The 14,349-nt window shown below is 45.6% G+C and overlaps 1 protein-coding gene across 2 annotated transcripts in view; it reads right to left on the bottom strand.

Moving 5' to 3' along the window:
* Positions 1 to 14,349, bottom strand: part of Tenm4 (teneurin transmembrane protein 4) — a 703,400-nt gene that overhangs the window by 483,124 nt on the left and 205,927 nt on the right. For both annotated transcript variants that reach the window (XM_029479435.2, XM_085841517.1), the window contains exon 3: positions 3,044 to 3,142. In XM_029479435.2, the coding sequence (XP_029335295.1) occupies positions 3,044 to 3,053 (10 nt within the window). In that variant the 5' untranslated portion in view covers positions 3,054 to 3,142. The remainder of the gene's footprint in view (positions 1 to 3,043; positions 3,143 to 14,349) is intronic.

A 14,349-nucleotide genomic window follows, 5' to 3' on the forward strand; every position in this document is an offset into this window, starting at 1 on the left:
TCATTCATTCATTCACTATGTGTACCTTTACTGAACCATTCACTTATTCATCCATTAGTTCACTCACTGTCTTCACTGCACCATTCACTCATTCATTCATTCACTCACCCTATCTTTACAGCATCATTTCACTCACTCATTCATTCATTCCCTCACTGTCTTTACTGACCACTCACCCATTCATTTATTCATCCACTCATTCTGTCTTCACTACACTATTCACTCATTCATTCATTTGTTCATTCAGTCATTCTCTCTTTATAGCACCATTCACTCATTCATTTATTCACTTACTCTGTCCTTACTGCATCATTCATTCATTCATTCATTCACTCTGTCTTTATTGCATCCTTCTTTGCATGAAGGCATTTCAAAAACTATAAAGAAGGAAGTACCTGCTCTCCTGGAGATTAGATGCTAATTGGGAGACATCTGAAAATAAACTTAACTTGCAGAAAGTAATGTACTAGGTGGAGATAAATGTTTCCCTAGAAGAAAGAATTGTCCTGGGAGGAGTGGTCTTTCCCTTAGGTGATAGGGTAGGGAAGGCTTTGCCCTTCTACATCCCTCATCAACTCCCTGGCTTTACAGCCATCAAGGCAGCTAGTGTGCTTCAGCTAAAGGCGTCTCACCCTCATGGGCCAGCTCACAAGTACAATGCCTTTCACTTCTTTTTGTTCCCTGGGCCAGATGTGTTTTCTCAAGGTTAGGTGAAGGCCCATGTTCAGTGCTCCAAAGCAGGAGCATTCTGTGCTTCAGGGAAACTGGAAGAAGTGAGTGGCATGGGAGCCTGGAGCCTAGAGATGGACCTGGGTCCAAATAGAACCCAAGGTGGAAGGAGGGTCTGTAGAGAGGTTTTTGTTGGTGGTGTTTTGGTTTTGTTGTTGTTGTTGTTGTTTCTTTTTCTTTTTGATCTGCATGAGGTAGACAGTCACAAGAGGTTTTGTCAGGCAAGTGATAGGAGCTGAGAGTGCTGTGACAGGACCCTCTGTGCTGAACACAAAAAGGAAAGAAGTCTACCAGAGGTAATCACAGGCATGAGGGAAGGGCAAAAGTGATTTGACAATGTAAATACAGCATAGAGTGCAGGGCTGGGGTGGTGGATGACGGAGCTGGAAAGGCCAGGGGGAGTGTTCCTGGACCAAGCTCACGGATATCAAGGTTTATGTGTGACCCCCTGCTGCCAGATACAGAGCTTTCGACCAAATATTTTTGAACAATGTCTTCCTTCCTTCCCTTCATCTAGATGAGCTCAACAAGCCTTGTTCCAGGCCCAACTCTGTGGGTGGCATCATAATGTGGATGAGCAATTCAGTCTCCCTCTGTCAGACCTAAGTCAGTGTCTGCATGGTGCAACATGCTATCTTGGGCATATGGAGGAAGCAGGGAAGGAAAGACCTAACTGGAGAAGACTTCTAGGAAGACCGAGGGACCGCACTTCTAGAGTTTAGGTGGAGTCAGAGAGATTCAGCTCCTGTTATACTGGAACTCAAGTCATTATTGATGGGGATAAGGAGTTGATGTGTCTCCTCTTACCTGCGCGGGACACTCAGTTTACTTATCTTAAAAATGGGGCCATGAAAACTGGCTCCTGGGTAAGGTGAGTTACGTGAGATGTGTGAATCAGGATTCTATACATGTGGTCTCATTTTCACTGTCCTTCTAGGCAAAAGTTAAAACTTTCAGAGCCTCCTAAAGAACCTTCTATCAAGGCAGAGGACTTGCTATCCCGTGCAGTTACATACGCTTCAGCCACCTCCAGTTTAGTCATTCCCTGGGCCATGGTGACTACTCCATATGTCTTTGTTGAATGGCGACATGAATGTTTCATGCAAAGGTTATGCAACATCCAAACACCAGCAGTTTGTTTTTGGGAGCCCCATGGCAGTACAGCAAATGCCTCTGAGTCTCCCAGTTGCTGGTCTGTGAGATGGAAGTAGTTATCTAATCCAGCCAGTATGATTAGGATTCATTCATTATCTGCTTCCCATAAACCACAGAACCCTAGATGTCAGGAAGCGACTGTGATCTAGGAGGCTGGGTGTGTCACTTCTGACCTGAGTACTTAATAGGCAACACCTTCCAGCTCTAAGTACTGCAGCGGTTACCAAGGTAGCCATTTGTTCCAGGAGGTGTGCAGGGATCTCTATCAGATGACATAAGCCTTTATTGTGAGTAAAAACTCGGTCTGTTTATCTGCTGGGATTCTGGACTTGATTCATGACTCCAGCAGTACGGAATCCAATAGAGCCCATATGTCACCTTATGGGACTGCTTGAAGAATAAGAATCAGAACTTGATACAAGTGCCATGCAGTATATCTCTAATGAAGAGCTTACTCCCCTCCTGCCTCTGCAGTCTCCTTCATTGGGCTCTGCCTCCATGTTTGATGCTGTCCTACTCTGGGCCATGCTCCTCCAGCTTGAAACATCTTGGCACTTTCTCTACTCAGCCCTGCCTTATCCTAACTTGGCTGCATTTCCTACCCACTTCATATTGTGAAGTTGCACGGCAGTATGAAGAAAGCCTTCCAGGGAGCCTTCTTGGACCCCTTCTGACAGTCTCCCACTACTGCTCTCTTTCCAGGCTCAACTATGACTCTGGCATCGCCACTAGCTCCAGGACATACACCCTGGTCTCCTGGATGCAAGAGCAAGCTCTGATCTACCACACCCGTTGTTGTCCTGGACAGGCCTGGATAGTACCTACTTGCTGCTAGCACCACCGTCATTCCTGTTGGATGCCCAACCCCACCTACCCCTCCCTCTTCATCAGGCTTGCAATGTGTGACACATGAGGAAGGGGCCAGGCACTTCAGCCTAACAACGATTCTACCATCTGTTCCCCAGATAAATGCAGTAGATGCTACATCTCTTAGCAGCCTCCCTTGTCCTCTTATTAAGTTCACTGCCACGGTCACTTGATCTCCTGCACTTCCTACACACCCTGAGAAGTATACGCATTTCCAGATCCTAGACTGTGTTTCTCACTAGGCCCCAGGCTTACAGCTGATGATGGAACATTGGAGGTGACAGGGACTGACCTGGCTCCATGCCAGCGCTCTGGGAAGAGTTGGTGTCCACGGGCCCTGCAGCCCCCTCTCCAAGGCCATGGGATCCCAGAGAACAGGGTGGTATGCGTTCTGTTGAGGAAGAGAAGAAGAGGGATTAAGCATGATTGGTCCCTAATACTTTCTCTCAGACTTGTCCCCAGAACCCCTTTGCAAATGTACTTTAGTTGGGAGGTGGTGTTTGATCCTGGTCCCATGGCCATGAAGTGAAGCAAGTTGGGGTTCTAACCCTGAAGACCTTGAATAAACATGTCATCCCCATTGCTTCCTGTGGCTCGAGAGAGAGCCTTGTCCTATGCTGCATTTATCTTGCTATGAGTATCATCACCTTGTCTTACAGTCATTACCTGCAGGTATGTTTTCTTGTAGACCCAAGCTCTCCAGGGCAGAGGCTATATTGCTGGTCTCTGCAACACATGTGCCCAGCGTAAGGCTTGAAACACAAGAGCAACTGTTTGATAGACAGAGAGGATCCTGTGCTCTGTGATGAGCTGGAAGGCACACAGTGTGGAGCTGAAGCCCAAAGGCACTAGTCTTGTGACAGTATCAGTGGCCTGCTGGGAAAATAAGTGAAGCACTTTGGCTCTTGGAGCCTCAGCACTTGGCTTAGGAAATGGACCTACTTCTGTGGGATGTACCATGTAGACTACAGAGTCACTTGGGCCTGGGTTCTCCCATGAAGAACTCTGATCTGGCCCTCTGTAAAATCACATTCCCTTTCTCAGCCTCAGTTAGATCATTGACCTCATGTGGTGAATAAGGAAGCTGGGAGTGGGCCTACCTCTCCTTTTCTTAGGCTGCTGGGAAGATGGCAGACATTCAGATGGTGTGTGCTTACCAAAAGCAGCCTACAATTATTCAAAATAAGAAGTGTGTTTTGCTGGGAGAAACCAGCAATGAAAACCTCCCTCAGTACTACAAAACGTTGGTCTAGGCTTCAAGACGCCCAAAGAGGCCATGGAGGGTACCTCCCTAGACAAGAAATACCCTTTCACTGGTAATGTCTCCATCTGAGGTCAGATCCTGTCTGGTGTTATGACAAAGATGAAGATGCAGAGGACCATTGTCATCTGCTGGGACTATCTCCATTATATTTGAAGATACAATTATTTTGAGAAGTGTCACAAGAACATGTCTGTGCACCTGTCTCCGTTTCATGGATGTACAGATTGGAGACATTGTCACTGTTAGAGAGTGCTCTAAGGGGACTCTGGCCAGCACCCTAGACCAAATAAAGTTATTTTCGAATGTGAGGGAGAGAGGGGGGGGGGAGAGAGAGAGAGAGAGAGAGAGAGAGAGAGAGAGAGAGAGAGAGAGAGAGAGAGAGAGGAAGGAAGGAAGGAAGGAAGGAAGGAAGGAAGGAAGGAAGGAAGGAAGGAAGGAAGGAAGGAAGGAAGGAAGGAAGGAAGGTCTCTGATCTGGGTAGCATGAGAAATTTTTTCTTTTCCTAGAATTCAAAGTCTATGAATTTGACTCTTCAGCACCCACTGCTATCCTTACACAATAAATTGTCAAATGAGTGCAAGAAATTACACCCCATTGATAAAGAAGGGAGAGGCTACAATGTTTTAAGTCATTTGCCTTGGGTGATTTCAGCAAAAGAAATTGGAATCTGAACACAGACCCTGGAGAACTGCAGGTCCACGCACTATAACAGACACTCTGGAGCATCCTCTGCAGAAAGAGCTTTCAGGCAAAGAGCTGGGTGTCAAGACACTTAATTTATCTGAGTTTTGTTCCCAAGCCATTATTTGAGACGTTCCCTGAATACATATTTGCCAAATATACCTTGGAACCCTGCTAAGAAGTCATTATTGTCTCTTATAAGGTGAGGAATTACTGGTAATTCCCATTAAAAACAAAAATCTTGTAAGTGTGAAAATTTGCCAACTCTCCCTGTGTCTCAGATGTTTCTCTACTGTAAATTCTAATTATTCTAAGGAGAGAGTAGCTATGAGGCAGGCGCATTTCCAGGCTCTGCCCAAGTGCAGGGACTCCCATCCTCTCCAGGGCCAAGATCTACTGACCTCATGACCTGCTACAGAATAATGAAAATAAATCTGGAGGAAAAACTAAAAACCAAACCAAACCAAAACAACAACAAAAAAACTTCTTCTAAACCAAATTAGAGGGCTGAGGAGATGGCCCAGTCCCTAAAGCATTTGCCCAATTACTTGAAGGACTAAGTTTGGATATCTAAAATCTATCTGTCTGTCTACCTTACTCCTACTTGCTTTCCTTGTCTTCCTGCCTATCTACCTACCTACCTACACACACACACACACACACACACACACACACACACACACACACAGGTCTGGCATCATGAATCTGTGATCGTAGCAGCAATGAATACGGGGGCAGAGGCAGGCCAACCCCTGGAAACTGGCTGGCCTAACCAACTTGGTGAGAAGTTCCACATCAATGAGCAACTATGACTCAAACAAAAACTGGAAAGCAGCCGAGGAGCAACAACCGAGACTGACCTCTGACCTTTACACACATGTGCATCTGTGCACCTGCACACATAAGAACACTATGACAAGGAACACTTGAACACACACACACACACAGAGAGAGAGAGAGAGATAAAGCTGATATAAAGCTGATATACTAAGTTACGATATGACTCTCATTCTATGCCTCTCAAATGGCTCTGGGACTTTATCCTTTGCTTTCACTTTCTGTGACAACCACTATGATCAAGACAACTTGGGGAGGAAAATGTTTATTTCATCTTATAGCTTACAATCCAATACTGAAGGAAACCAAGACATGAACTCGGGCCAGGAACTTGGAAGCAGGAACTGAAGCATAAGGCATAGAAGCTTACTCACCCCAATTTCTGATACAGCCCAGGGGTAGCACTGCTTACAGTGGGATAGGCCCACTTATCAATCACTAGTGTAGAAATTGCTTCACAAATATGTTCATAAGCCAATATGATGGAGGCAATTCTTCAACTGAGGTTCCATTTTCCTGGGTGACTCTAACCTGTTAGGTTGACCAAAACTAACCAGCAAGGACTCAGTTCCTATTTACAAGACCTTGTTCATGAGAATATCATCCCCTGAGGCTTCTAAGAGATCAGGAACTTAACTTGTTCTGCTCAGCTCATGGGCAAGGTAAAGCATGCCTGGTGTCTGTGTCAGGACCTATCCCAAATGACTTATGGCTTTTAGGATCTAGATCTGTTGGGTTTGTTCCTAAGGATCCAGTTGGAATACTGGTCACATTCACTGATGTGGGCAGATGATATGTGATGGAACACTTGTCAGATTATAAGATTCCACTAAGCTCACAAAGGCTGCAGGCCAAAGCTATGTGCCTTGGCTTCACAACTGGAAGAAGCCACAGGACTGCCCTTTCTATGCCTTTCCTGCCTTCACCATGGCTAAGGCCTCACTGAGAGCAACCTCTTTTGTTATTGCATTCTCAGTTTTCAGTCCACATCACAATGACTGTTCATGAAACCAAACCATTCATGCTTGTTCAATGCTAGTTTGCTTTCTATTGTTGTGATAAACACCATAACCAAAAGTAACTTGGAGAGGAAAGGGTTTATTTCAGTTTACAGAATATAGTCTGTCATAAAGAACGTCAGAGCAGAACCTGAAGGCAGGAAGAAAGGCAGAGTCTAAGGGTGAGTGCTACTTACTGGGTTTCTCCTCATGGTATTCTCATCTTGCTTCCATAAACAACCCAGGAGCCACCTTCCCAGGGGTGAACCTGCTCTCAGTGATCTGTGCCCTCCTATATCATTAATAACCCAAACTATACCTCATAAAATTGCCTATGGGCCAATCTTATGGAGGCCTTGTCTCAATGAAGAGTCTCTCTTCCTAAACATGTCTACGTTTGTGTCAAGTTGACAGAAAACAACCAGCGCGTATAAATGGCTGAAAAAGTGATAGCATTCCATTGAAGGAAGGTCTAGTTAGGAATGGATGTCACTCATTCATTCATTATTCATTTATTCATTTATTCTTTCATTCATTTGATGAGCCTGATGCTGGGTGGATTATCTGAGGACAAAATCCTGACTCTAGAAACTTCATAGGCAATGAAAACAAGGTTTGACCACAAAAAAATTTGATGTCCCAGCAGTTCCATAAGAGATACAGATAAAGCATAAGTGAAGACAGGAATCAGAGGGTCTCCTTGACTGACAAACTGAGGGGGGGGGTGGAATTTAATAGAGCACGTGAATTCAGTCTGACCCAGGATAGGCTACAGCATAGAGAGAGAACAGGGTTCTCCAAGCAAGGGAGTAAAAGTACGGGAAGAGAAGAAAGGGCAAACACATGCACTCATCCCTCAGTGTGGTTATATACCGGGCAGCAGCCATTATAACACAGGATCTGAGAGCTTCAACAGGCAGGATCCCGAGGACTAAGTCAGATGTGCAAGCACTGCTTAGCAATAGGAGGCCAAGAGGGCTTTTGAGAAGAGATGTGATTTTATTGGAGATATGCTACAGACAGGTGAAGAGTCTGAAGAGGAGGCAGTTAGGAGAGGAAGCTCCTTTTTATCTGCTAGGCATTTGGCTGACTGTTAGGCATTTGGATCTCTGTGAGTCTTCTAAGTAGCTGCAGGAAGCAAGCATTATCCTCTCTGACTTGCTGGTGAGGGAGGGAGGCTGTGGAGGCTCTAGGCTGCCTTCCCCCAAATCTCAGCTAGCTAACCGGGGAGACATGCTCCCAACCTGTTTGTTCCTTTGCAAGTGTGCTTGGAAGCATGTTCTGACCCTGTACACAACGTGTCCACTTAACACCCCAGCTTCTGTTCATGTGTCCAATTCTGCATGCCCCAGGATGTTTGTGGCTCCATCATCTTAGGGGCCATCCTGACAGAGAGCACTTGGCTCCTGTTATTCTCTCCCCTAAAGGACCATAGACCAAAACGATAAACTGTCCCTTGGTCCCAAATGACAGCCATTGTCCTTAGTCACACCATGGGGGAAGGGGAGCAGTGTCCTCACAGTCAAAGAGTGTGCACTCTCCTCTCACAGCCAAAGCTGTGATCACTGAAGCAGTGGGCTCTGAAAGCCCAAGTAAGGTCTGTTGTACACACCGAGACTCAAGTGCGAGACAGAATCTACAAGGGCACCAGTCCGACCTTGCTCATGGATGCACTAGCTCACTATTTTGGCCCAAAGCATTGGCTCCACCTGTCATTGGTCTGAAACTTCTGAACTATGAGACAAAATGAGTCGACTTTCTTTGACTTTCCTTGACTTTCTTGGGTATTTTGTCACAGTGACATTAAGTTTAACAGATGCTCCAAGTGCATGGGGAGTCCTCCAGGCAATCCTCCCTGAACAGTGAGCTCATCCCTGAGCCCTCCTGGAGCAACACCAGCTCCCTTGCCTGAAGCCAATCTCCTAGCTTCTTATGTATCCTCATTAAATGGAGGCGAAAATAATGAGTGCCACAGACTAACAATAGGCAGCACAATAGCTCCTCTGGTTTACCTATCTGTCTATTTATCTATTTATTTATTTTTAGAAAAAGACTCATTGTATAGCTTAGGCTGGCCTCAAACTCATGACAATCCTCCTGCCTTAGGCACTAAGGTGCACTTTTTGTCTTTTAATACAAGACATTCTGGGAATTGCTAACTCCTTAGCAAGGATGATGTAGTGGTGAATATTAATTAAATCTGGCAGGATCTAGCACGAGCTAGGATACAGTTCCTTGGACACACCTGTGAAGGATCTAGTTCATGTGGGTAGACCCACCTTAATTTCGGGTAGCACCATTCCGTGGGCTGGAGTGACAGAGTGAATACAAGGGAGAAAGCAAGCTGAGCATCTGTACTGTCTCCCTCCCCTTCCTGACAGCAGATGCGATGTGACCAGCTGCCCTCAGGCTCCTGCCCCCAGGCCTTCCTAGCTCTGGGAGACTGTTCCCTCAAACTGTAAGCCGGACAAGTGCGCTTCCTTCCTGGAGTCGCTTCTGCTGGGTATTAGATCATGGCAGAGACTTAAGGTGACCGAGCTTCAACCCAGCTGAAGAAATGGGCGTGGGGAGGAAGAAAGTTCTGCAGCCCTACTGAGATGTTCACAGTTATGGCCTCACCTGCATGACCAGAGCCCTGCACTTGTTTAACGTTTCATCTTTCTTTCCTGCAGCTCTGGATGCTCCTCTGCAATGGCCACCATTTCTGGATTCCAAGCTTATCTGTGCATCCTCCTTCCATATTAGATGCCTGATTTCTGAGACCCAACCAAGCTGCACAATCTTCAGCCCTTATGAGATTTCCTAGCACCAGTCTGTTTTGAAGTAGACCTTCCAGAATACAAGTGATAGTCCAGGAAACCAGCTTGTTACTGTCTAAATCATTAGCTCACAATTTCCCACCTTTTTGCTATGCTGGGAGCTTTGATTTCTAATCCAAGCCAATTACACATGCCATCCCATTTGATAACCTCTTAATATCGCCAATTCTCCAAGCTCTTTGCCCAGAATCAGATTAGATTGAGAGTAGGGGAGCCTACAAAACCTGACTGAGGAAGTACAGAGCCTCCAAACTAAATCTAAACACTCTGCTGAGCATGTGGGTCAGCCTAGGCCAGTGCAGCACCAGGATGAATGCTCAGTAAAAGTTCTCTTTCTCTGTCTCTGGAAAAAACAGGTTCATTAAATTTTCAAGTCAACAGAAGAAGAGAAGGCATACTACATTCCGCAGTTCACTTGCAGTACTGACTTTGAAGCCTATCTCTCTAGACTGAGTGAAGCAGATTATATCATTCTTATTATGGTAGCTGCAGTTGCTGGTGATTCAATGTTCAGATCAGAGAGTAAACAGACACAAAAATATATAAATTCACAGACAGATTCTCTCTCAAATCCAGAATGGCACCTTCTCCAAAGGGTATGGCAGTAACGTGAGCCATTCTGTATTGTCCTGCTTGGGACAGATGTAGGTAAGAGCCCTGTGCTTGCTTACATGCCTCCTCTCTCACCTGACTTCCTTTCTGCCATCAATCTTGAATGTCAACCAACTCAGATGCTCCATCATATTGCTATGATGGAAAGTTTTAGGGTGAGCACTTGTATATTTTAAATGCATGGGGTCCCAGGGTGGGGATAATAAAGGCAGCAGATGGCTTTATGCAATCTCCCTATGAATTTATTTTATTATTTTATGGCCTCATTTTCTTTAATTTTGTTATATATATGTATGTGCATATATATTTTCCTAAATACATATGTAGTTCTCAGCTCTATGAATATTTAACTGGATGTCCTCATTTGTGAGGGAGTGAGAGGCTTTTATGCAGGGCCTCTGTGGGCAAAACCAGCTGTGGAAAGAAGGCTAGATCTCATCTGCCATCTTCTTGTCTGGAGATAGTAGCCAATTTTTCTATTCTATTTCCTTTCTGGTAGTTCTGACATGTATGCACGGCTTGTTAACAATGTCAGCCATGGCATGCCATGAATTGCAAGAGTTCCTATAGGTTTGCTGCCCAAATACAACTGTGTGTCTGTCTGTCTGTCTGTCTGTAATGGCTGAGAAGATGTGCTATTGCAGGGTCCCAAAAGAGAGAAGGTCAACTATGTGTCCTTTACAGTAGATATACTATAATCCAAACCCTAGTGGGAAATAGGCCTTTTTATTCCTAATCAAAATAGATAGAACTATATCATCTGGGTAAACTGGTGTCCTTAGAAAGGGGGATAATGTTGGCACAGAGGCAGATAGATGTGTGCATGGGATAACAGCCTATGACAATGCGACTTATGTCATCACAGGTCAAGCCATTTCCAGAAGTCAGGAGAGAAGCATGAACAGGTTATTCTCCGTTACAGCATCTTCAGGGAAGCCTAGGTCTGCTGTCACTTTGACCTGAGACTTTTTGTCTCCATGACTGTGAATAAATAAACGCCTGTTGCTTGTCCTATTCCTGTTACTGTTTGGTACAACCGCCCTCAGAAACTCACACAATGAATAAAAGAGTTAATCTTGATATCAATGTGACAGGATGAAGAATCACCATGGAGACCTCTGTGAGCGACTGTCTGGATTGAGTTAATTGAGGTAGAAAGACACATTCTAAATGTGGGCAGTAGCATCCCGTGGGCTCAAACTTCAGATTGCATAAAGGGAGAAAGTGACCTGAGCCTCAGTGTTCCACTCTCTCAGCATCCAGAGAGTCGACATAATGCAGCCAGATGCCTCAAGTTCTCACCACCCTGCCTTTCCTGCCATGATGTGCTTGCTATCAGTGGTTCTCAACCTGTGGGTCGAAACCCATTTGGGGTCATATATCAGATACCCTGCATGTTAGATATTTATACCACAACTCATAAAGGTAGCAGATCTCAGTTGGGAAGTAGCAACAAGATAATTCTATGGTTGGGGGTCACCACAACGTGAGCAACTGTATGAAAGGGTTACATCATTAAGAAGGTTGAGAGCCACCAAACTATATGCTCTAACTGTGAGCAAAAATTAATCCTACTCTACTTAAGTTGATTTTATCACATATTTTATCATGGTAATATCCTAAGTCTGCAATAGAGAAAAGAGCACACAGCTCAAGAGAACCAGACTGGAGCCGCCCACAGCACAGGACAAACTCTGCAGGATTAGTACTCCATCCTAACTCTACTGTACTTCCTTGTCTCCAGCAGGATCATCCAACTAGTTCTTGCGTTCTGTGAGATTGTGGGGAGTCATTTTGTTGTAAATACTGCTATTAATATTTAATAATTACCATTGATATTAAAGTGAAGAAAAAGTGACACACACGATTCCACCTGATGCTGAATCTATCAGGATGGAGACAGAATCCCACGGGAAATCCCACTGCTACAGATGCTGTCCTAGCACATCCCAGGCAGAGAGGGATGGGCCCTGCCTGGATGCTGCTGCCGTGCACAATCCACTCCTCTCTCAGCTTCCTTTAATCCACCTAACAGCCAGAACAAAATTGGAAAGGATTTTCTTCCGCGAAGTTATGCTTTTTTCCTTCCCAATCCAAACACAATTGTGTGCCTGGGTTCTTGCAATGCTCCAAAGCAAAACAAAAAAGGCAGGCATAAAGCCTTTCTCAGATTTCCTGTTTCCTTGGCTGCAGCAACTGAAGGGCCTTCGTTTCTTCCTCTGTTCTGTCTTTGGATTTTTCCTTTTCTCATCCAGCACTGTCCAGAGCTCTTGTGCCGGCAGTAAGGGCTCTTAGTTAGCAGAGGAGGGAAATGCTCTCACAAAGCTGAAAGGGTGGGACTGATTACCCTTCCTGGACAGGAAGTGAAGCCCCTGATGCAGTCCGCTAGTTTTCCCCCAATAGCTCCCGAATGGGGCTCTTGCCAGCATATTGTGCCTGGTTCGTGGGGTCGGAGTGATGAGTGTAATATTGTACATCAAAAGATAATTGTTCAAGGTCTAGCTTAGCTCTGGAGGCTGCCACGGTGGTAAGGACAAATAGAACCATTATACCTGGAGGAGTCCATGAAAGAAAAGAGGCACCATCTTCTCTAAAGGAGTTGGGACTGCAGCTACATACACGAGTCAGAATTATTGATTCCAGTGTGTGGTGGGACAGGGTCATTGCCCCTTCCCCAGCGTGAAGGGAAATCCTGATCTCAGGGGATTGCATAGGAACAGGAGGCCTTTATCAGAAGGCAGCTGTCACGATCAGAGAAATCAGAAAAGATCAGTTTTCAGGAATGAAGGGGTCCAGTTCAGCACTGGATAAAGCCAATGGGTACAGCTAGCTGAGAAGTCTGAACAGCCATTGTAACTACTTGGCTTTTGGCTCCTGATTTATTTTCCATACTGCCATTCTCTGCCCTGCTCTATTGGAGGGAGAATAGGTTTTCTCGGTCTCCCCTAGCTCAAAGGATCCTGGACAGGTTTGGCTATGAAAGTCCCTGAGCAGCCAGGGTCTTGCTTCCTCCTTGTTTTGCTTCGTCTTAGATAACATGTCCAGCAGTAACCACATACCCTCTGTTGTCTCAGGGCCTGAGAGGCACTCTGCAAAGTGGTTCTAGCTCCTCCTGATTTTTGCTGACTGGTCCCTCCTCACCGTCCTTCTAGCCTAGAAGTGAGAGGGATTGCCCACCGCAGCTGATCCCTGGACTGTTTCTTAGCCATTTCCTCAATTCTGCAATGGATTTCCTGGATTAGATTCCCTTGGCTGAAACACCTGGGATGGTTTCTGTTTTCTTGCCTGGACCTGAGCTGATAAAAGTACCGAGAAAATGTGCAGGTGGCTGGTGCTTGGGAACTCTTGGTGAGAATGTGTTGATGTTCACCAAGGTCAGGGTTTGGGCTGAGCTGGGGAGCTCACTATGGGACTGGCTAGAGGGCAGGTCCGTGAGGAAATGAGCTGTAGCTGAGGCATGCAGGGGATGAGGGGGAAGCTCTGCAGGAAGAAAGGTAAAGACATACAGTCAAGTCTTTACGTGTGTGTGTGTGTGTGTGTGTGTGTGTGTGTGTGTGTCTGAAAAGAGAGAGAGAGAGAGAGAGAGAGAGAGAGAGAGAGAGAGAGAGAGAGAGAGGAAGAGAGGAAGAGAGGAAGAGAGAGTTAAATATGACTCTTTCTGGTAAATGAACATGGGGAAAGTCAACCATTTATTAAGCCACTGAATGCCAGTAAGTTCCATCGTGACACACAAACTCTTGAGGGAGGTCAGGCTGTCCTGCTTTAGTTCAGGGGAGCCTGGAGTTTAATGGAACCAATGACAGTTTAGCAAAGACAACTCAGCAGAAATGGCATGTTGGCATGACCGCTAATAGACAATACAGCCTTTGTTAGTAAAGAAGTATTGAAATGTATTTTTTTAAAGTATGTATAAGCAGATAGATAACAGCTGGGACGGAAGGGAAAAAACAAAACAAAGTAAAAAACCAAAAAACAATCAACAAACAAACAACCAGACAACAGAAACAAGGCACAAACCCCCAGCCAGCTCTCTACATGAGCAAGTCCTCTGGGTGGCAGGTTCACAGCAGAGGTCAGCTTCCCACCATTCGCAGAGGTTCTGGGATCTTGGGACACATTTGCTTTCTACTCTGCTCAAGCCTTGGTCACAGGTGGCCTTTTTATTGACTGATCCAAGTGTCTGGGCTCCATGTCCTCCAGTGGAAGTGAAAGGACCACCAGGTGTGGGACATCAGGGCTGTTAATGAACCACTGCATAGTCACTTTCCTGGAAACTAGCCCCAGGGAGGAAACCGAGGCTGAGACTCCAACACAGACTTCCTCTCTAGCTCAGACTCCTTACCCACCTGCTCAGCCCTCCCAGGCCCACCCAGGTGGACACCCGCCA

Source organism: Mus caroli, unplaced genomic scaffold (assembly GCF_978045245.1).
Source record: "Mus caroli unplaced genomic scaffold, Mus_caroli_1 scaffold_8, whole genome shotgun sequence".
In the NCBI taxonomy this organism is placed as follows: domain Eukaryota; kingdom Metazoa; phylum Chordata; class Mammalia; order Rodentia; family Muridae; genus Mus; species Mus caroli.